We start from the raw sequence: 25,115 nt of genomic DNA, 5'->3' as shown, positions 1-25,115 counted from the left end.
GTATATTATTATACATATACCCAATTATATAATTATATAATTGTATATTATTACCTACATTATATTATTATATTACTAATACTTTTACCACTTTTTTAGTTAATCAAGAGTACTCTTTTAATTGCAACATTTTTAGGCTAAAATAAGGTTTATTCGTGTCCAAGAAAAGTGTTAAAAGGGAAAAATGCCTATCTACTTGTATTGTATTATTGTGTAAAATCATGTACATATTTATCGATGTTTTAAGTAACTAATGCTTGTATAATTATGTTAGATTTTCCTACCTTGTGATAAATGATAAATAATATCTACCAAACCTATATAGATTTTATAGATACCTATGTGTAATATCTATATACACAGACGATAGACCAATATAATGATAAATAAATTGAAAATTACAACTTATTAAAAAATAAAGTATGTTGATTGTTTGCCAAATAATTAAAATTAGTTATCATTACAAAGTAAACGAATGCTCAATTAGGTATATTACTTTAAGTGCATAATGTAGGTTAGATTATATTATAATCATTATAATTTATTGATAATGATAGAATGTGATTATGCTGATAGGTATTCACATGTACTAATATTATACTATTATACTGACAATAATATTGTAAGTATATTTTTTCTGCAACAGTATAGTTGAAAAACCACGTATTCAGTGTCAATAGACAAACCCTAATCCACGATTCACAAGTACCTACATTTAGTGACAGTTGTGTCAACACAGAAGTACTATTGGTACACAATAATGATAATGATGTTGCTTAGTTTTTTTTTCTAATCGAAAAGTTCGAAAATATTTTTATTACATTGCACGTCATTAAATTTTGACGTATTAATATTGTAAATAATTAATTAAAAAGCCAAATGTTAAGTTGTGAATTAAAATAATATATTATTATGATAAATGTAGTAGATACAATAGTTCAATACAATTTACATATTCCATCATTTCAAACAGTAAGCGGTTATTGAGTTTTGATTCAAATTTAATATCATTGATACACCCCTATATGAGCTATATTATGCGTATGAAAAAAGTAACAAAATCGAAAAACGACGATCTTTAACGTTGCCGCCGATAATTTCGGTATTTACAACGTAACACCGCTTAAATCATGTTGAAATAAATCATCATAACTAGTGGCAAAGCAAATTTAACATATAATATATATGTTAAACTTATTTTACTATTTATACTAACACAATGTGTAAATTATGATAGTTCTAAATTTGTACATGTTGAAATATCAGTGGAAATTTGACATATGTTATATTACTAGTAACTACTATTATTTACTCTGTATACATATTATATAATATATTAATATATTATATGTTTTTATGTGAAGACCGTTAGAAACAACAAATATCCTAATTCCTAAACGTCTAACAACAATTTTAATTTAGAGTGACTTTCCTGTGGACTATGTATGTTTTAGAGCTTTAGACATTTAGAGTTTATTAAAATAAAAAGATTGAATTTTAGTAATATAAAAATACCTAAACATTGCTGACTCGTACCTATATGTGTCAGCAGTGTTGAAAATACTATTCTTATAATCTTGTTTAAAATAATAAATAAGTAGACTGTTGTAAAGAAAAGATTTAGACTTTTGAGTTTTGATGTTCTTCTTAAATAACCTGAATCGAATTGATTTACCCCACACTGATAATAATTTTAATATCGCTACAATACGTATATGCCAGGAAAAAATATACACCTTCATGATAGTTCTGGTACAACAATATTATACTTTATTTAATATAATTATTAAAATACAAATTATATTATAAATAAAAATATGTATATTGAATAAAACTTTAAAATCTAATCCGCATTTATACAGCTGGACTTTTCAAGCCAAGAATTCTGACTGAATTTTACTTTATTTTCTAAACAATATGTTATTATTTTATGATTTCATCTAACTTTTTTCGTAAAAACCTTCAGAATCTACTTCCTGTTTAAAATATTTATAATTGTTGAATATTTTTAATTAAAATCGTCGAAATTCACCTATTTAAAATTTTAATTAACTTAACGAAAATTCATCGAGGTATAACTCAGAAACACAAATTTTATAGTATCTATTTATAATTTAATTAATATCATGTAGATGTGAATGCAAATATGCAATGGCTAATATACGTGTAGTTTTAAATTCAATACATTTTAGCTGTAAGTAATTTTATCAAACTTATTTCGTTATATTATTCGATATTCGAATCGTTTTTACATAGTAAAGAATTCAAAAAGAAAGAAATATAATACAACCGATATAGTAAACACAACTTTTCGATAAACACTATAGAAAACCACCAACTGTTCAATTAAATTTCAGAAAATTTAAGGACAAAATATAACTTTATAAAATGTGTTTTAGTCATTAACACCTATTTCTTGTCTACTATATAACGACGTTCCAATTGAAATATAAATCATGAACACAAATACAAACTATTACATCGATTTAACTGGGTATGTACTAACATTTTATAAAATAATAACATCTAAAACATCTCGAAATTTTCAAGGTGTATTTATTTTTTTTAATTCTAACTTTTTTAAAACTTAATTAGCATTTATTGTTAGTTACTTTCAGCTCACTAGATATTTATTGAACTATTATAAAAAATCTAATATTTTATGGTTTTTATCACAAATTACACATTATGTTTGGATAAATAATCCGCTATAATAATTTTAAAATATTTGTAACATATTATTAGGTTCCTTTTAAATAGATGAATGAATATATTTTACAGATTAGTTATTACGGGTAGGTACCTATAAAAAGGTGAAAAAACAACAATGTAAAAAACTGCATGATAAAAATAAATTGCGAAATCATGAACTATTCAATTTATAATGTAGTAACTCTATAGTAAACAAATTAAAGTATTTAATTATTGAACAGTGTTACTAATGGATGTAATTATGCACGACGCACGCAATAGTTTACTATGAGTGATATCAAATAAAAATACTGCTGATACAGTATTTTTTCCGTGATCGTAATAAAAACATACCTAATATTGTCATTCTTGTAAATTAATAGGTTAAATAAAATAGTGTAAACCCCATTATTATTAAATAATTTTTTATGACGGTAAATTGTATCATTTGAATTATTGACCTACTTAAGTCAATAAACTAACTTAGGGTTGCCATACGTCCCGGTACGCCGGGACATGTCACCAGTTTATGACTTCAGTCCCGGTCGTCCCATTAGACCTTCAAAAGTCCCGGTTAAGATTTACCGTGAAGTGTAAATAAAATAAGTAGCGAAAATTATAAATTATATTTTAAAATTTGTATTCTAAAACCTATAATAATATAATTTCACATTGGACACTCCACTTCTATGAAAATGATAATTTATTACGGTTTATTATCTATAATCGCCGACGGGCCGTCGGTCAATTTTCTTGTATTAGTTCGAACGTATTGGAAATATTCTGTATTCTCGTTTACCTATTGTGTATTCTGTATTTTCGTATGACGTATAACCATTAACCGCAGTGACTATAGTTTTACAATTTATGAGTGTAATCAACAATGCCAAAAAGAAAGTGTATATATTGCATTGTGTTCTAAATTTTAAAATTTTAAATAATTAAAAATGGTTGTTGAAATTATTTTTGTAAATGCTCCGGTTAGTACTTGAACTTTTATGGCGACCCTAAATCTTAACTGCATTGCGGATCGGTCATTTCACCACGATCGTTAAGGCGGGTTTCCACTACATACGTGTATGTGCATAAAAATACTTTCCTGTGATTGGTTGGAACTTATAAACTTTCTGGTATACCAAAAGCTTACCATGTATACCAAAAAATCACAGAAAATAATTTTCTATGCGCGTACACGTACACGTACAGGTATGTAGTGGAAACCCCTTACGCTACCGACTGCTTCGTACTTGTCCGAAAAATAATAAAAATGGTAAGTTAAGTTATACCGCGGTTACCCAGTGACCAACATGAGGTGGTGTCGGTGCAGGTGATCTGATGATACATAGCAAGTCGAGGGATATTTTCGTTTTTTCGTCCGAGCGCAGCGCAGCGAGCGAGTGGAAACGCGGGCTTCACTGTAATAATGCTTTTTTCACATCGGTGTCACTGCTAAAAAAATAACAAAAAAAGGGTATCCAGTTAAGTATACCTGATTAATACGTTAGCGCCAAATTCCAACGAGTCGATTAAATGCGCGTTTTTACGCACGGCGCGTTGGGGTTGTATAGAGGGTTTGTTAATACGCGTTCGGTGGCGAAACAAACGGCGACGAAACGATCGCGGCGAAACGAACTAGACTCAATCGCATGCGGATAATATACTATTCGATCGTAAATCATAATGATATTATTAGACGTTAACGACTTTGTCCGCGGCTGAAGTGTGAAGACTGACGCACTTACTCCTCCGCCTCTATAACAACAACAACAACAACAACTGCGACCTAAATAAAATGCTCGGTTTCGCGGGTTTAGAAGTAGATTCGCGTAGAAACGGCTATACGACCGATGCAGCAGACGTGGCGCACGACGTTATTTTTTACGCGCCTCGAGGTACCTCTGAAACGTCGGGCGGCGGAAATCAGAAAGGAAAAAAAACGTTTTCGAAAACGGCGCCGAACGCCTAATAATATTATTATAATACACGTTTTTATAATATTATTATTATTATTATTATTATTATCATATCGTACAAAGCGCGCGCGGGAAAACATATGTGCGTTAATCGATTTTGTATATGGGAATACGCGGAAAACAGAAAGGCCGATGCCGCGAAGACCACACACCGTTTCCGATATTATTCCGTGCCGAACAACAGTAGTGAGTATAATATTATATTATTATAATAGCTCGTTTGCTGGCAGGTATATATCATGCGACTTCTGGATGGGAACGACGGACCGTGAACGAGACTCCGACTTCATCGTACATGATATTATTATTATTCGACCGACGTTGTTATATGATTTTCTGTTTTGGTAATATTTATTATTACAACAACAACAACAACGACGACGCGAAAGACCCTATCGTCGTCGCGGCTTCCGCGGCGGTGTTTGTTTTATTCAGTGCGCTTGACTAAACGTTTTTATTGGATTCCCCGCGAGTACGGTAGGTAAGGAGATGCTGCCGGTTAGGTATAATATTATGTGGGTTTACCGCACATCGCCCCACGATAAAAGGGTCCGCCGAAACAACAATAACGACGTTATAATAATATGATATATTGTGTACACACACACACACGCGCGCGCGGCCCATCGATATACTCGCGTGTAACAATAATAACGATAATGAATTATTACATGTGTGCACCACATAATATTATGTGTTATTATATGTGTATTATATAAGCGACTGTATCGCAAGAGTCTATTGTTGTCGTGAACGCGGAAACTACCCCGCGAGTGCAGCAGATCTATATATTATTATCATCATAGTCGTCGTACGCGTATAGGGTACCTACCTCTATTCCGTGGGCACGATATTGTGCGGCGGCGGCGGTCACCGAGACTGGTATGAGGTTATGCTCCGCCTATAACATGGTCGTTAACGTCAACCTCGCGGTGGAGGGTATACGATCGTCTCGATACCACTATATTACCGCTGCACGACGGCCGTGCCGAACCGTATCGCAACAGACTCCGCTGCGGTCGTCCAGCTCTCCTTCTTTTCTAGCGTACGCGATTTAGGTGTGTACCTACAACGTTACAGGCCCCTCTTCCCGGATCCGCGATCGGTTTTCATTATTAAAAAAACGTATAGTATAATATAATATTATATTATTTCGGTTGTTATAATACCCGTGTGCGTGCGTGCACATTATACACCACCGCGATGGCCAGGGGAGCTAGGAGGAGGGCAGTTTCGACGATTATTATCTTTGCAGCCCGTCACGCGTGGCTCCCGATTACGTTACTCCGGCGGCCATTTTATATGAAATATATTATGAAATTCGTATCCCATAGCGCCGATGGTTACAGTATTATATTATAATATTATATGCGAGTTCGCATATCGATCAGAGCGGACGACGCACGAGCATGCGATTTTATCCGTATGAAATTATCTCTTACCCCCTCCGCCTCATCATATTTCACCACCTCCGCGCACGACTTGCAGGCAACCGATTATTGCACGCCGAACCGGACGCGAAGTATCGTCTTGCTTATAACCCACTGAAAACCTAACGTTACACGGACGTAGGTATATAGTTATACTACAGGCTGTTCGTGAACCTCCCATCTGTACCGTTACTATGTGCGTATTATAATGAAGTCAATTCACGAAAATTACCAGGTCACATTACAGTAGGGTCCGTATGTCAATGACCTAGTATACCTATCTGAGAAAATGTATATACCCTTAGGTACTTGAGAATGACTAACACACCGTAAACCATATGAGTAAGGCAGTGCCGCAGCGGGCGTTAACGCGAGTTGTTAAAAAGCTCGAGTTCAGTTAAAAGTTAATTTAATTTTTAATTTTTAACCAGTTACTTTTGGGTTTCCATTAATTTATTGATTTGATTATTATTATTTTACTTCAATCGCATTTTATTAAATATGATATATTTATAACACGACTATAGCAATTAATTTTGCTTTTATTTATATGGAAGTTAAACAAAGTTTTTTCCAAAAAAAATTACATAATACTATCAGTGTTGAGCTCAGGTTTTTTTTATCGAGATAAAGGGAGATGTTTTTCACATTTAGATATTAAAAAACATAATTTAGTAACATATTTTTTTTTGTTATACATGAAATATAAATATATTAATAGGTTAAATTTAATAATATAATTATTAATATTAACAAATAATAAATAATTTAAATGATCAAATAGGTATATCTAAATGATACATCCTATTTCATCAAAAATTGTTCACTTCTGTTAATGGTATTTGTAGATTTCTGTAAGAACATTTTATGAGAAACCTCAGACTAAATTGCCAAATCTTAGTTAATAAGAACAACATTTTATACATTTTTAATTGAGGAATAGTTTTAAAATCTATACAAATTGCTTAAAACTTTATATTTCAAGTATTATTGTATAATATTTTAAAACTTTATTTATTGAATGTATATAGGAAATAATAATAATTTAAGTGAAAACTGAATGTTTCAAACTTTCAAATGCATAAGACTTGTACTTTTTTAAATTTTTAATTATAACAAAAACCATAAAAAAAGATCATTATTATACATTTAAACATTTAAAAATTAAATATCCCCAACATTTTTACTTCAATCATATTACATTTTTCATACCTTGATGGTAAAAATTAAAATGTAAGTACCTACAAAATTGAAAATATTATTAACGTTGGTGTGATTTTGACGAATTTTGTAAAAATTTCAACTTTAAAACGCTTAAAAAAAATAAAATAATATATATTTTCGATAATTTTGAATTTGGATAGGCACAATTTCACAAATTATAAGAGCCTTAAAATTGCATTAGGTATACGTAAATTGATGAAATACTAAAATGTCAAAAAAATTAAATTGTGTAGGTAAAAAGCATAAAAAAAGAACTAAACGATTTTGAATATTTTATATTAAGACTAAGCGATTATAATATAATTATTTGGTGAAAATCCCAGTCTTGATAGCTACTTTCATTTTTTAATTAGGTACATTAAAAACAAAATATATTTTATTAAAAAATCAAAAACTGATTTTATATAAAAATTCCAATTATTTCTTATTTTGAAAAGTAAAGAATTTTTATTTTTGATTCCTTATTAAATATCTACAAGATCCAACTTTCCACTATAAGCAGTCTTCAAATTTGAAAATCAAAGTATTTTTACTGCTCACTAGAATAAGATAAAGAATCAAAAAAAAAAACATATAAAATATGTAAATAATACATTCAGAATTTCAGATTCTAAAAGTTATTGAAATTTGAGACCTTTCAATTGTCAAATAAGTCGCAAACCAGACGCAAAGGTATTAACGTTGTTAAAATGCACTGTTTTTTTTTTTTTTTTTTTTTTAGTGTAGACATATTTGTAGTCTAAAACTTATAATACGCCTATTATACCATCATACTTACCAATCTATTGTAGTACCTATTATAGGAGTTTTGTTATCATTATATTCATAGGCGGAGCCATGGGGCGTGCAGGGTATATAGCTGCACGCCCTAATGATTGAAAAAAGAACTGCTTTAATTTAGATTTTAATGGCCACCAACTTTTTGAGTTTTTTGATTATACAGTATAATTTTGGCGAATAGTAAATTATACAATAAAAAGTAATATAAAAAAGTTGAAATGACAAAAAATAATTATTTTAACATAATTAAATAGATTAATATATATAATGATGTATTATAAATCATTAGTTTGAGTGCTATGGTGATAATAAAATTGCGAGTTTATCATGACTGATTTTGTAAAGAAAATAATTTTTCAAACTAATTTTTATTCAATTCGAATTGTTTTTTTCTTCATATTTTGAAGTTTTTGATTATATACATTATACAATTTTGATATTACCTTGGTAATATGTATTTTTTCTTTTTATTGAATTTGATGGTTGGTACCTATCTTTAATAATAATTATAATTATTAAAGTAATAGTTTTTACCCACATGTTTTGTATTTTATTTTTCTTATAGAGCAAACTGTATAAATATTGTTTTTTAATTTATAAGTACCAACCTAAATAAATTAAGCATAAATTCATTTTTGGTAAAATTATAGGTACCTGGTAATTCAAACATTTTTCAAATCCATTTTTATCATATAAATATTTAGTTGTGAAAATATTTAAATTTTATTTATACGTTTCTATCAAATTTTGCAAGGTATAGAATCTTTGTTTTATTATCTAACACTAAAATAATTATTTGTAAATTTTTAAAAATGTTTGATAATGCTATCATTAATTTATACTGCATAATATAGTGGTCACAAAATAATTTTGAATAGTACAATATATTCACTAATATTCATTAAAAAACAATAAATAATAAACTAATAAGTAATAATTGACAACCTTAATATAAGCAACCCACCTCAGAATGTAGAGTTACAAATTATTTTCTACTCTTGTGTACCTATATTAAATTATATTGGTAAATTATAATAAAAATGTATAATATAAATGTTACGCCGAATTCATGAAATCATCAACGCCATTACTAAATTTGTGAAATTGGCAATTTGGCTGAACATTTCACCTCGACTGTCGAGTAACACCTTCACAAAATCGACAACATTTGTTTGCTGATTTCATGAATTATGCAAACAATTTTCCGCAGAAATTGCATGCATTTAGTTACACATTATTTAAATAAATGGTAATTATTGAGCATGATAGTCACAGATTTAAATGTTTTAGATAGTAAAAAAAAATGAAAGCAAAAATGTTTTATACCAAAATCTTACATTTAATTAATACACAAATTAATGATGAAAAAAAAATACTAAATCTGCCATTACTTATATTTTATTAAAAATAATAAAAATTTGTTTTTAATTGTTGTTATGATAAAATTTTTGTTTTCAAGTCAAAAACTAAGTATATAGTATAAGACGTATTATGTACTTATTATAATAATTTATTATTATTAACAATATAATTAATGCAATGATTTTGGAAAAAATGAATTCAACCTATCGTATTACTAATAGGAAAATCAATTACTATATAGCAATATAAATATTAAATATATAATAGAATAATATACTTATTATTTATTACTTAATAATTATATAGACTGACCAGTGACCACTAACAGATTGTCTTCGCTCACAATTGTTTATTACAAGTACTGTCATTACTGTAATGATGTATCATTGAATTCAAATGCATACATTATAATGATTTATTTAATGACGAGATACACTCAACACCCATTGTGTAGCAGAGCAGTTATCTTCTGTCTTTTTTTTTAATAGTTTAAAAAGTACTTAAGTACTTACAATTTTCTACTTTCTGATCAACAACGTTATGATTGGCATAAAATAAACAAATAAATATAAAAACACATTTGTAAAACCTTTTCATCCGTGGTATACTAAAAAATGTCCACCTTTTCTCCCTCGCAGGGTATCAAAATAATATGTCAAATTAAACAATTTTTTTTTTTTTATTGACAGGATAGTTGTAAAATTAATTTGATGATTTCTATAACAACGGCTGTTTTTGAATTTGATTGGTGTGATTGGTTATTACACTTATTATATATATTTAATATTTTAAACATTATTTTTTATAATACAATAATAATAGGTATATAGAACTTGAGTCCCGCCCACTTTGAAAAAATGTGTCACGTCTTTCCATTCATTACTCCGCTCAAAATATAAAACGGGACATTTCAATTGAACACGAGTTCTTCTATTTGAATGCCTTATAAATATAAGAATAAAAAACTGAGTACTAATAAATTGATTATTTGTAGGTATGTGACGTTTTTAAATTTAAAACAATTTAAAACAAATAATATTATAATCTATTATATCAATGCACTTTTTAAATTAGTATTATGCGGGTACACAAATGTCATTCAGTGAAAATATTTTGTCATCTAGTTAACTGTATTTTTAAAGAATGGGTGACATGACATATGTTGTAATGTACAATATATACAGTATTGAGTATACTTTCACACAATATAATTGAGTATTTATTTTGAAATTTTTTTTTTTGTTACATAATGAAAATTCCTTAAAAAATACACTGAATGTAACTGACATAGAATAAATAATTAGTAAATATGTAATTATCTTATTTTACAATTTTGTTTTATTTCTAACAAAAAATGTCCTATTACTTCTTTACTTTCTTAAATTTCCTAATAGACGTATTGCTATTGCTTGATAGTTTAATGAATAATGATATAGTTACTGACTACTGAGCATATCATATATAATGAAAACCGGAGAATTATTCATTTTGTAACTTTATGGAATTCATATTTAGTTTTTTAAAACACTTCTACTATTACTAATAAGTTAAGACAAACAAATAAATTAATAAATTAAAGCACAATAGTATAAAAATAATATATATATTATACCAACATTTAGAATATAAATAAGATAATATTTTTTAATCATACATTGGGTGATTCAGTAAAATTATACTACTATAATACGACATACGTACTAATACATTAGTTTCGGAAAATAACTCAATAATATTATAAATATTATAAAAAAAATTAATTTATGAAATAATTGTAATATTAAACTTACTTGGTTCGCTTCATTATATCTATGACTCATGCCCATTCAAAAAGTTATAAGAAGAACTTGACGTTGGTACACGAATAGTACGAATAGATTAATAATTTATAGTTTTCGTTTCATTGCATCTCCAGCTATATTAAACATATTCACTGTCTAAACGGAATAAGAGTTGAAGACGTTATTTTCCGTATGTTTTTCGTGCCTACTGACAACGCCACAACGGTATAATAATCAAAAGTCGTGTAAAATGAAACGAATAATAATAATAACGATGAATTTTACGAGAAATCTGGTAGCTCAGACGTGACATACGATATAATGTTATAAATATTAAAATATTAGTAAGCCGTTCCTTTCAAAAACCGCTGATCCGTTCATAACGCTTGTTGAAGTCTTCAGTATGAACAGGCGGCTATTCTTTGTCTACCTTATTGAGATGTGTGTTTGTTCGTGCCGACTATGAACAAAGTATAAAAAACCTATAAGTCTTGAATATTTTAATAGCTATCCTAATCGTAATGTGAAAAAAAAATATAATAATAACAAAAAACAACACGAATAAAAACCGGTGTAGGTACCTAGGTGGTGTGGTTTTTCGGTAAACTTAATACCATGATTAGACGAATAATAATAATATGACAGTGTAAATAATTCATTGCTGCCCCTGCGGCGACCCTCAGCGTTGTTTCTGCATAATAATTTCGCGATCGACCATTCACGTCTCTTCTAAATCGTATAATATAATGTCTCCGCGCCATAATATAGCGGCGAGTACACGTTTCCGGTTGATGACTTAGGCGGGTGCTTATGGGGTAGGCCACCTATTTCGCGTACAGACCTTTATAGTAATATTATTACACTGGGCGTGATGTTATAACAAACACTCGGATAATTGGAAAACGGCCGTGCGAAAATCCAATAACTTCCTAGCGAGTGTCTTGTACGCGTGTATTGTGCATTTGTGATATTATGTGCGTGTGTGGTAAGTATACCCAACCGCCACTGAAGCGTGGTTATTGAAAAATAAACAAAAACGCATCGGATATCGATGGCCAATTCTTGGCGGTGTGCAGGCTGCGGAGACCGCGGAGGCGCGGAGATTTTTATAATAATAATTCTTATTATTCCGTCCTGTAAACTGGTTATATAGTCGGCGTGTGTATAGTGTACTCACACGGGGATGCGGCAACAAGTTAATAGAAAATTTCCGCTTAATTAACCCGGTCGCGTATACGGTAGTACATAATATTATTATATTGTATATCATCGGCGGCGTGTGGTTATAAACCGCACCTACCTGCCTACCAACTATAATACGCGCGCACAATGCCTCGTCCACTACCCTTCTTCGAAACGAGAACCGATCCCCTCGCAGGCGCGGAGAACCAAAGTGGAGGCGGCGACCGCCGTAGTGGTGGTAGTAGATACAGTCCAAAAAAAAATGTATACATTTTATTCGTGTGCGTGTGTGTGTGTGTGTGCACTCGTTTTTTTTTTCGGTAACGCATTTATCTTTGGCCGATTCGTGTGTGTTATCTGCACCACCGCGACGGCGGTCAGTAGCCATCTAGACCGTCTCCGATAAACAGTCTCCACAGGACTCGCTATACAGTCAGCTACCAGTCACCGCGGTAACACACGCGTCAACCAAATTTCGTGCCCACCGGTTTCGTGTCACCTAATACTCACGGGTAAGTCGGCAGGCTTTCACACGTAATCTTAACCAAGCTTCATTTTTTTTTTTTTTTTTTTATTATGATTTATTTATTCGACTTTGATTGTTTTCTATATACGTGGTTTAGATTCTTTTCAGATTAAAAAAAATATTATTTAACTCGTTCGCATAAGTCTTACTACAGTTTTATTGTATACGTATATTCGTTTGACCGCTATCGATTTATCTCTATCAATTTAACTATCATCAAAAAGACTTAAAAAATTACAATTTCGTTATTGACTTATTATTCTGCCAATTCTTTAACACGGCCAACGTATTAAATCAAGTACGTATTTTGAAAACTAGCGTTATTTTTGTTGTCAATTATAATAGATGATCACTTTAAACTTAAAACAGTTAAAACCATACATTGACTCAACTCTCTTTCTTAAATAATTGGTATAATAGTTATACCATTGTGTTGTCTACTATTAAGATGAACATATTTATATTTGGCACTCATTCCGTTTACTTTGCCTTGTAGCGACAACACTGATTGACTTCTTTATTTAAATACCTAACTACAAATAACTTTTAAATCATATTCTCCATCTTCTAAATATTATTCTTATCTTTTTTTTGCGAAGCAAATTGTACACGTGTCTAAATATTATATTATTTTATCATTTATTGTTGTATTCAATTTGGATATTTTTTCTTTTTAATTATACCAGATGTTTTTGAATTATAAATAATATATAAACAATTTATTAGAAATACTTTTGATTTTAAATATTTTATGTGATTTAATATTTTACATGAAACAGTAATTTATGTTTTTAAGAAAAACTAAATAATTGAAGTATTAATTTTATTTTGAACTAAACAAAATCATTCATTGGATACCTTAAAAAAAAATAAAAAATAAAACAAATTCTAAGACAAAAAAAATTAAAGATGTGATTTAATAAAATAATAAAAAATAATGTTTTGAAATAATTACTTCACTAACAAATAATTGGTGTCTTTAAATTATCATAGTAAAACATAAAAGAAATATAAATTATATGTTAGTTATATAATATTTTATTGTTATAATATTTATGGCTTATATTATATACACCATATTGTACAACTATGACCATGATAACAACTATGATATGGATAATGTCGATGATGCCTTTGCACATAGGTACCTATAATATTATTAATTATTTATAGTTCGTGTATATTACTATATTAATTATCTAATTTAATATTTTAAAAAAAACTTTTCAAAAAAAAAAAAAAAAATAGTGTGATAACTGATAATAAATTAGTATGCTATTAATATTATCATAAACAATTTTTGTAGCCAATATGTCAATAAAATTACTCGAACAAAGCTGGTTCTTTGTAAGAAAAATTAACTTGTTTGATGAACAGTATAGTTAGAAAAAGAAAATTAGAAATTCCTCAATCGATCACAGTATTACTGGGAAACAATAGTTTAAGCTATTCCATTAAAATGTATAGTGTATAGTATAATATATTTCTTTAATTTATAACACTAATATTAATTTTTGTGTAAATTTGTTTGTAAAATAACTAGTTATCTTTCCGCTTTCGGCACTATCAATATTGTCTTTTGAAAGTAATTAAAATCTATAAGGATTAGTATAGTTATGGGTAGTAGCTAATTAGTAACATTGATGGTAGTTTTATAGGTACAAATTATGGAAGTGATATCAATTCTGTTCAAAACCATAACTTTTTATTGAACGACTTCGCATTTATGTTCTTGGATTAATAAATTGTTTTCGACCAAGTAGATGATGCGTGTAAATTTAACATTTATTACAATCATACATTTTACTGAATATAAAATGTATGCATTATGCCATTATATAGGATTATTTAAATTTTGGTTTTCACTAAGTTCGCATATTTTTAATGGTTTAATTAAATTTAAATAAGTTTTATATGATGAACTGAATAAAATTTGAGTTTCATTAAATAACTTGAGCCCTTATGATTTTGAAACTTCAGTTGTTAAATCTAATATATTTAAAATAATGAATTAAAAAAGTTATCTGAATAGGTACTATAGATTTTATTTAATTTTTTATAATTTGGATTTATCATTTAAATCTTTAAATCTATAAATCACGTATTCATACTCTATAGTAATAAGATTATATCAGCATCTACTATCTACCTATATAAAATTAAATTGAATCAAAAGTCCCTTATGATTAATTATAATAATAACTTAATAATGTCATAAAATGTACTAAAAATGTATAAAATACCATTGGCGCTAATAATAATTGCTTAATGCAATTAAAATAAGATTTATAGATCATAATTTAACTACAAGCTGGAGCAGGTTCTTAATAAGACTGTCACCTAAAGTTACTCAGTTACACATAAACTATAGGTTTTACAAATTCCTTTAATAATAATACTATTTAGTGTGAAATTTTGCATAGGTATTAATTAGTAATTATTTGTAAATATATTTTATATTATTTTGATAAAATATCTAAGTACCTATTATACAATTAAGATTTTTCTAATGATTAAAGCGCTTAAGCATAAGTACTATTTTATAATATTGTAACACACAGTATAATATACAGGGTTTCTTTTGGTAATACGAAATATAAGATAATATAGTATAATGCTTAGACTTGTTACAAAAATAAAAAATAAAATTTGCGAAAAATATTTCCATAAAACCAATGCATTTGAAAAAAATAAATGTAATTTTGATGATACAAAAATATAAAACAGTTTTGATTAATTAGCTGTGGGTTATTTTTTTCTGTTTATCGATTTCCCGTTTATAATTATGTTTGAAAATTGCAAGTATTCTTTATCGTTATACTTAAATCTAAAGTTATACACATTATACGCACTCATAATAGTACTATACCTATATATTTGATTAATTTCAATAAAGTAGATATTTTTTTAAATAGTTTATTGTAGATTTATTTTAAGATTACCCTATGCAATTATATCAACATGAAATAATGTGTAATTATTTCTGAAAATTATTTAATAAATTAAATGCACTATTAAACGTAATAAAGTTAAAACTTAAAATTGATATGTTCAAAAACTAAGTTTTAATTGATAGTTTATATTATACTAATTGAATAATGCATAAAATTATTATAATTAATACGATTTTGATTTAAATTATAATACAATATATTTATTTATTTTATAGATTAATACCTCAAATTGTACCATTAACTCCAGAATCTAAAACTACAGTAATGAACTTGAATACCTCAGAGCGTCCAGAAAATGACGACGTTTTAAAAACACACAACGATGATGATCAAAGAAGAAAACCCATGTTTTTATTTAGCGTGGATTATATATTGAATAAAGCCGGGGAGACGAATGCTGAAGACGATACCGATCAACAAAATAAACAGCATTTTGACTGGTTGTATTGTACACGATTCAAGCCTCCAAAACTCGACAGTGAGTAAAAATTTACATAATTTTATACGCATACACATAATGCACGATATAAAAAATACTGAAAAATAAATGCAGTGGACAAGGCATATAATATTACTTGGGTAGTTAGATATTGTATGCAACTTCTTATATTTGTTTAAGAAAAATAATACTGAATTATATTAAAATAAAACAAAGTTGAATTTTTATTTAGAACACCCTAAAAAAGAAGATATTTAATTTCACAATGGGTGAGTATCAACCGTTGTTTTTGGCTTATCACTTAAAATGTGATAAATATTAAGTGACATCCTTGAATGGTAAATGAGATACCGAAGTATATAAGTATAAAGATTACAGCGTAATTATTATTATGAGTCAATGAGAACTACCTGCTCGTGTGGTCCCTGGTTAGTGGTTAACTTTAAATCAGTGGCGAATTCTCATCATCCTTAAGAATATAAACATAATTAGTAAAAATAAAAAAAAAATTATTTTGTCATGAACAACATATTACGTAATAAAAACTATAATGTAATATGTATGACAAACATTTTATCTATTTTTGTTCTATTTATCTGCCTATAATATCTTGATCGTAAAATTTGTTCCAAGACCCGCTACACCAGCAGCCATGGTATTTAACCACCAAAGGCATGCTCTTCGTTTTGCACTTCGCCAATGATTTATATTATTTACACGTACGAATGTATAAAAGTTTAATTAATTTTTATTAATAAATACTAATTTGTATACTATTTATTAATTATAAATTAAATAAACTATAATACATAATACTTTATGATAAATAAGCATGCTCATACTTTGGAGTCAATATTTTCTATTGCTTTAAATTATTTTTAAACTATAATTTAGTCATATAGGTAGAAATAAATTTGACGTAAACAAAAATTAAGTTTTTTAATGGAAAAACCCATTATTTTGTCTCCAAACTTTTTTTGATAAATTAAGTACTCAAAATGCTTTGTGTATAACCTTTGTAAACTCAAAGTCTTATCCAGATAATATATATATTTTTAATGCTCAACTATAAACAATACACTTAGGGTTCTACTAAAAGAGAGTAGCCGTATCAAATATAACATATATAGACAAGCCTGGGTTAAGGCCTAAAAAATTTTCAACGACTACACTATATGTATTTATTCTTTTGTCCAATTCTGAACAAAAATTATCAATTATTACATAAAGTGTTTGAACCCTAAAAAATAAAAAAGAGTGGTCAAGTGAGTAACGCTCTGCTGTATAGTAGGTCACTATAATGGATGTATTAAATTTAAATCAAATGATAAGTATCATTGTATACTGAAAACGATTCTGAACGGAGATAATTTCTCAGCCTAGGATATATTTTCCAGTGGGTGGTGAAAAACGTGAATAATGTTTTAATGACACGAATAACCTAAAATTTAAGTTCTTTTATAATTATTGTAAGCCAAATAATGATGTATAATGATGTTTCGAGTTTTCTCTATAGCTATTTGAAAGAAAATTTTCGTAAAAATTTGACCTTTCAACGCTTATTAAAAATAATTGTGATTAAATATTTTTGATATTTTTTTTAACTACAATAAGAACAACTTATAAGAAATGTTGTATTAAATTTTCAAGTTTTTTTAGGCAGCCAAAATATTTTTAAAGACACTTCAAAAATAAAAACTCAGAAAAATCAAAAATTTCAGTTGTCAAAAAAAGCTGAAATATTTCGAAAATTTAACCGTATATAGATAACTTTAATATAAATATTTAGTGAAAGTTTCAAGTATTTACAGTGATTATTTTTTGAGTTATAACTATATAAAAAATCAATTTTGTCGAAAACTGGTTTTGCGTAAACATTCCCGTTTTCTCGTCAGTTTTTATTTGTTTTTCCTGATTTTTTTTTAAACCTGTTGAAAATTTTTTACTTTTGATGTTTATGATGCATCAAGAATATTCACTTTGTTATCGGAAACCACCACGGAAGTTTGAAATTGAAGCATTATTTTGACAAGTTATGTTGAACACAGACACACAAAAAAACACACATCGTTGTAAAATCAATATATTTAATATTTATCGATTCGTTCAGTATTTAAAATATTCTTTTAGGTGAAATGGTAAAATTATGGTAAAATGTATAAATTACCACTCAATGTAATTTTAAGACGAGAAGACTATGAGTCCTTTACACATGTGGGCCCAGGCCCCGGGGACGTGCTCCCTGCCACACTTTAAACGAGCTTGTACACAGAGTATGAATAAGAAATAACATATCTTTCATTAGAAATTTAAATATAGAATAATGGGTAAACCTAACTGTTATAATTTTATAAGTTATAAATGGTATATAATTTTTAATTTTTAAAATCAGTAATAATAATAAAATATATTTTGTACGTAATATTTACTATTTCTATATTATAAAATAATTATGTATAAATTATATTGATATATACATTAAAATATTGCTATTTTTTTACTATTAAATATATTATAGTATTATATGAATTTATAGGGATAAAAAGGAAGGATGGGAAACATAGACAGAAACGGAGGCCTGGACGCAATCCGAGGATACCATTTACCACCCAACAAGTTTCGGTATTGGAACATGAATTCCGGCGGAGTGCATATTTAGGAGGAACTAACGATGTACATGTATTGTCTGACAGATTGCGACTATCGGAAAGTAGAGTAAGTATCTTTATAAAAAATCTATTTATTTAAGTACTTCAAACTGAAAGTGATAAAAATATATCGTCGATAAAAAAAAATTTTCTATCGTAAACATAATACTTAGCAACCGAGAAGAAAGTGATGTATACTATCAGTAGGTATAAGTACTTGTCTCATAAATTTGTAAACAATAATGAATCATTCAATCTCTACAGAAAATGAATCTTACTTAAGTAAATATTTACAATTTAATATGATAGTTAAACAATAAAATTATTACTTATTAGTATAAGACCGACAATTTATAAAAAGTAAAAACTATAGAGATACAGTCGCAGTCAAATCTTACCCTCGGATAATTTTACCGGGTTGAGGTAACATTTTCCTAGGATAATTTTACCCCCGGTAAGAATATCCTAGGACATTTATACCTCACAAGGAGGTAAGAATTTCCTAGGATAATCTGACCCCCGGTAAGAACAACCTAGGGAAATCTTACCTCCCGGTAAGAATTTTCCAGGAACATTATACCGTGATGGGGGGTATGATTTGCCTAGGATTTTTTTACCCCCCGGTAAAATATTCCTATGATGGAATTAAATTAAAAAACATTGCAAATAATATTTTTTTAACGTTTAAGACGACAATGAAAAATATGTGCCAACAATTTTGGCAAAAATCAATTAATTAATTTTAAGCACTCGAATTGTACCTCACTATCGAACTAGCTAACTACTAGAACTATTGTGGGTATCTACCTTATTGAACTAAGTTATACGTTGTTAATATTTTTTTACTATATTTTATGTACTTAAATTAGTTCCTCCTTGTGAGGTATAAATGTCCTAGGATATTCTTACCGGGGGTAAAATATGACTAGGAAAATCGTACCCCCCCTCGGTATAATAAGCCTAGGATATTCTTACCGGGGGTACAGTTATCCTAGGATATTTTTACCCCCTTCGGGGGGTATGATTATTCTAGGATATTTTTACCGGGGGTATAGATAACCTAGGAATATCTTACCGGGGGTAAAATTATCCTAGGAAAATCATACCCCCCCGGTAAGAATATCCTGGGGGTAAGATTTGCCTGTTACAGTTTAAATTATAACAATATTATACAGATATATGAGTTATTTTGTTTTAAATAGTAAATATATTAAAATTACATGGTCATAAATTAATGTAATTAATTTTTTTTTATTCCGAAACATAAATATACATAGAATATAAAAGAAGTTTATTATTTTACGTACCTACCTTTTTTTGAGTTTATCAAAATTTAAGTTTGATTTCGGTTTTTAATTTATCCCTCTTTGAGATAAAATATTCAATTCAAAGTTTTGCTGCTGGTTTTTAATATCATTTATTATAAGTACATAAATATTGGACCTGTGATAGTTAACTGTCTGATTATTATGATTTAAATCAAACTTATCAATTATTAAAAATCAAATTTTCATAAAACGTATGAATGTGTACAACGATATTTTTTAATTCTTAAAAACTATAAAGAAACTAATGAGGAACTTACTATTAAATCTTCAAGCTTTTTTACTCGTGAAAAAAAATGTAAAAAATGCATAATCAGTAAAGTTTAAAAAATTCTAATGTACCTACATAAATAGCTCAAAGAAAGCCAAAATATTTTTAAAATATATAATCTCAAAATAATTCTAGTAATGTTAATTTATGAAATTATTGATGTACATAGGTATTATGATAATTTGCTTTTAAAAGGCTATATTTTAGTAATTAAGTTAGTTTTCTGCGTGTTAAAAATCATAATGCTGATTTTGATAATCATTATTAAAATTATCATGCTAATCATCAAATACCTCAAAAGTACCTACTAAAAATATCTAATATTTTCTAAAAATCAATATGTTTGCTTTGCTCCATAATTCTTAATTTTTTTTTAAAAAAAAAAAACAACTTTGAATACAATTATTTCATTGTAATATAATTTTAATTTATCTCTAGAGTTTATATTACATCTATTGTGTGTATATATATAAATATTATTTTATATTTTTATCTTAATCACCTTAAATAAATATTTAAATATATTTATTCAAATTCAACATTATTTTTTTGATGTACTAAAAAAAATGTTAAAGTATAATTTTTGAAAAAGTTTATTAAAATAAAAAATATAACGATAAAAATAACTATTTTAAATGAAATACAATATTATATTGAAGTATCATTTTTTTTTAATAAGTCACTGTAATGGATAAATGAATTCTATTTTAATTAAATAAATATTATTTTAATTTAATGTATATCATTTAATATTTTCTTATTTCTACCAAATGTTTAAAATTGAAAGAATTTCTGCCCCTAATAATTGCGTCAACCACAAAAAAATCACATCATTATAAAACAGATGTATTCCTCGACCCTAGTAGAATCTAAAATATGAAAATATGCACAAAAGGAACAACATAATTTAGTTGTAAAACCATTGTAAATTATTATTCTCATTTCTTATAGAATAACCAGAAAAATTGTAATAATTTATAATTCAGGCTCTAATACTATAAAATATCATGAATAATACCCATGTACTTATATAGACTATTCAAAACGCCGTATAGTGATACGTTTTGTACCATCAATATAATAATTATGTAATAGTAAAATTACTATTATATTACTATTATATAATAGTAAAATAAAATCTCAAAATGTATTATCCATTGATAAAGCTGAATGAGCTAATAATATTTTTTTAATCAAGTTAAGTTATTGTTTGAAAATCTTAAAAAAACTTTAAAGCTATAGTTTAGTTATGTTTTTCAAATTAAGTTAAGTTAAGAATATTAAGTATTATAATATAGAAACTAAAAATTAACTTAAGTTAATTTTTATTCAATAGGTATATATTTAGACTATAGATGGTTTAAAATAAATACCAGTGTTGTATCAAAAATATACTATTTTAATTGAACAATTCTAGCTAATGCCATCAGGAGTAAATTTAAGAGTTAAATTTTTAATTTCCTATTATGTATTATCAATAACCATTTTATTTCATCTATACCTAATTTAATTATTCATAAGTAAACAAAACTATAATTTAATTTTAAGTAATTCGTTATTTATTAATATTGTTATCAATATAAATCGATTACATTAAAACTTTAAAATCCAAGTTAATAACAATTTACCGCAATTAAGTTTTATTAAAACTTTAAATCTTAAACTCATTTGTACCATACATTAATTCTTATCAACATACAATTAACACTCGTTCTTAGATGCTTTTAATACACTACCCCTACATGGCCTACATACACGATACACACGAATTAAATGCCACTATCTAATGAACTTAAAATAAGTACAAACAATTTACGTTTAGAATTATCGATACTGTTTTATTATTTTTATATTTATGCAAATAATATTTGACATGTTTTCCTGAAAGCATATTAAAATAAAATATTATAACTGTTAACCCTGTATTGAAAGGTTTGATAACAGCCTTCGGTGTAAATATAGTAGATGAACTAATCTGCAGTATAGACGAGTAGGCTACAGTATTAAATTTGGCAACTTGTACGTCAATAGGGTGCGTGATATAAATAGACAACTGGGATAGTTTTTTGTATTTTAGGATTTTATATAACTACATCCAACACTGGTTGTAGAAATTATAATAAATGATCAAATAAACAATGATCCTACAGTAAGGCTGTATTGGTTTTTTTTTCCGAAGAAACCGATTTTCTAAGGAATATTATATAATATTAATGTTTTTTACAGATAAAAATATGGTTTCAAAACCGTAGAGCCAGAGAACGCAGAGATCATCATAGTGGAAGTTTACCCGGATCATCTAGTACTAACTCTACTAATAATTCTTCTCAACAACGACTCCCGATATCGTCTACATCTGCGTTCAAACCATTGGTGCCATCACACACTTATGTTGAAGGAAATTATTCTCCGTCTTGAAATCGAATTTATAAAGTATACACGATGTTAGTAAACATAATTAATTTAATGTAAAGTGTTCCCTGAAACTTGACATGAAATATTTTATATATTAAGTTGTATCATTAATGAATTGTGATTTATATATAATCGCGATTTTTTTGATAGCTCAGCTTTTTATAACTTGCATGTCGAATAACGTTGTATTTACTATTGTTTGAATTACGTGCCATACAGGCTTATGTAATATTATAAACTATTAAATTTGAAAACGACTAAACTATTTTGATTGTGTAACAAACCTAAGTGAAACAAAATTTTTCGTCGTATCTATTTGTTGTAATCGATATTTAAAGCGTTGGAAAGTTTAAATGTAATGTAAATATTTTAGAAGTGTATAAAAATAAATATATTATATGAATATTACCTTGGTGTTAAAGTAAAGCTGTTAATTTTTTCAAAAAGCTAAAATGATTTTAATATTTTGAAAACTTAGTATATTTTAATGATTATATTTACTGAGTTCTATTACCTATTTGAATTGATTAAAATAAATTTCAAACTGGGTTTATCTGTCACTTAAATTGCGCTAGTCCTTTTATTAATGGTGATTGATGAACATATTTTAAAAATATTTTATTACTATTATATAAAATATAAATTACTTATTATTACACTAGTGCAAAATTATTAATCTCTAATCAATATGTAAATGAAGCAACATTTCACTAATTCTCAGAAATAACAGATACCTATGTAAAATTCAAACTTATGACACTGTATATATTTTTTAAAAGCTAAATATATAGTATATTTCTATAAAATTGGATATTCTGTAAAATTCCTAATTTTTTCGTATCAATTATTATTTATGTTTTGGAAAAATCTTTAAAATTTTTATAATAGTATGGTATTGTACCAATCACAAGTTATATTGATATGTTATAATTTTTACGAATCGAAAATATTAAAATATGTCCAATTTATAGATTTCCCTATTTTGAATAATATTCAACAAAGTATACATTTTTTGATGAAAAAAAAACGAAAATAACATCGGTTGGAAATTATAAATAATATTGTAAATGTTTTTTTTTAGTATCTATATACGACATAAGTAGTATTTATAATATATTTATATATTATAAATTGTTTCATGTTTTGATATTCAATATATTTTTTTTTACTTATTGCAAAAAAGTGTCCTATCTTTTTTTTTTTTTTAATATGGCCATTGGTCACCCTACAGTTTACGACATAAAAAAAAAAAATTAACTATTGTAATATTTTTAATATTTGTCAATAAGTTCCATACGTATATAACAGTATAACACCTGTTTACGTCCACTGCATAGTACCTACTACAAGGAAAAATAAGCTTGTAAATAATACATTTACAACTACAGCGTTCAGAGAAAGGAAGCAAATGCCACTGGTACGTACTATTCACTACTAACTGTACGCTACCTAAACTCACTATTAAATATTCAGTCTAAAATCAATATTAAACTATGGTTGCTAACCATATTGGTTAGAACACATAGTCGGACAATGTCCTAACTGATGGATAACCGTGGAATAGATTATAGACTATAGAGTATAGAGTACGGAATAATTTGAAGAGTAGTGATTAGTGATAGTGCCAATTTTAGATTTTTATACTACTACATTGTTGCGTGCCAGTATCAGATTTAAATCCAGATGGTTAGCCTTGATATCTCATAGATATCTTATAGATATCTCGTAGCCCATAACAACATATTAATTGATCACAGAAATCTCAAAATATGTAACAATTTACTGTAAAATACACGAAAAATAAACATTTATTATACTCGTATGTTATAATTAGCTTTATTAAATTTAAATACAACTATAATATTTTAATATTTTTTAGCCACTATGATATAGATTTAGACTACAATTTGTAACTGATTATGCTAGATGATAAATGCAATTAAATAAATTGATGTAGTTGAATAAATATTTGAGTACATCCCAACGTCCCGACTGTGTACGATTTACTTTTTTGAAAACACAATTGTGTGTGCTATTTGAATAACAATGGAAACTTATGAATATGACACGGTTGTGTACCTATTAAACGTTGCCAAATTTACAATTTAACATTT

At 27.4% G+C, this 25,115-nt stretch overlaps 1 protein-coding gene across 3 annotated transcripts; it reads left to right on the top strand.

Annotated features, from left to right (window-relative positions):
- Positions 1–2,411: 2,411 nt before the first annotated feature.
- On the top strand, positions 2,412–23,784 carry LOC126552808 (homeobox protein Hox-A1). Of its 3 annotated transcripts, none has more exons than XM_050207776.1 (4): positions 2,412–2,494; positions 16,119–16,381; positions 18,879–19,057; positions 22,813–23,784. In XM_050207776.1, the coding sequence occupies exons 1-4, from the start codon at positions 2,457–2,459 to the stop codon at positions 23,002–23,004; spliced, it is 672 nt and encodes a 223-aa protein (XP_050063733.1). In that variant the 5' UTR covers positions 2,412–2,456; the 3' UTR covers positions 23,005–23,784. The 3 variants fall into 3 exon arrangements, with proteins under 3 accessions (XP_050063733.1, XP_050063734.1, XP_050063735.1); XM_050207777.1 differs by lacking the exon at positions 2,412–2,494 and adding an exon at positions 12,721–12,935 and having other exon boundaries at positions 22,813–23,774; XM_050207778.1 differs by lacking the exon at positions 2,412–2,494 and adding an exon at positions 13,153–13,247 and having other exon boundaries at positions 22,813–23,777.
- Positions 23,785–25,115: the final 1,331 nt, after the last annotated feature.

The sequence above is a fragment of the Aphis gossypii genome, chromosome X (genome assembly GCF_020184175.1).
Source record: "Aphis gossypii isolate Hap1 chromosome X, ASM2018417v2, whole genome shotgun sequence".
Lineage (NCBI taxonomy): Eukaryota > Metazoa > Arthropoda > Insecta > Hemiptera > Aphididae > Aphis > Aphis gossypii.
The sequence above is the reverse complement of the archived record's forward strand: the minus strand, read 5'-3'. Positions and strand labels throughout refer to the sequence as shown.

Excerpts from the sequence above, each read along its gene's own strand:
- LOC126552808 (XM_050207776.1), top strand. The coding sequence starts at position 2,457 with ATGAACACAAATACAAACTATTACATCGATTTAACTGG. Across the intron at positions 16,382-18,878 it reads CAAGCCTCCAAAACTCGACA|GGATAAAAAGGAAGGATGGG; the intron begins GTGAGTAAAAAT and ends ATGAATTTATAG. Across the intron at positions 19,058-22,812 it reads TGCGACTATCGGAAAGTAGA|ATAAAAATATGGTTTCAAAA; the intron begins GTAAGTATCTTT and ends TGTTTTTTACAG.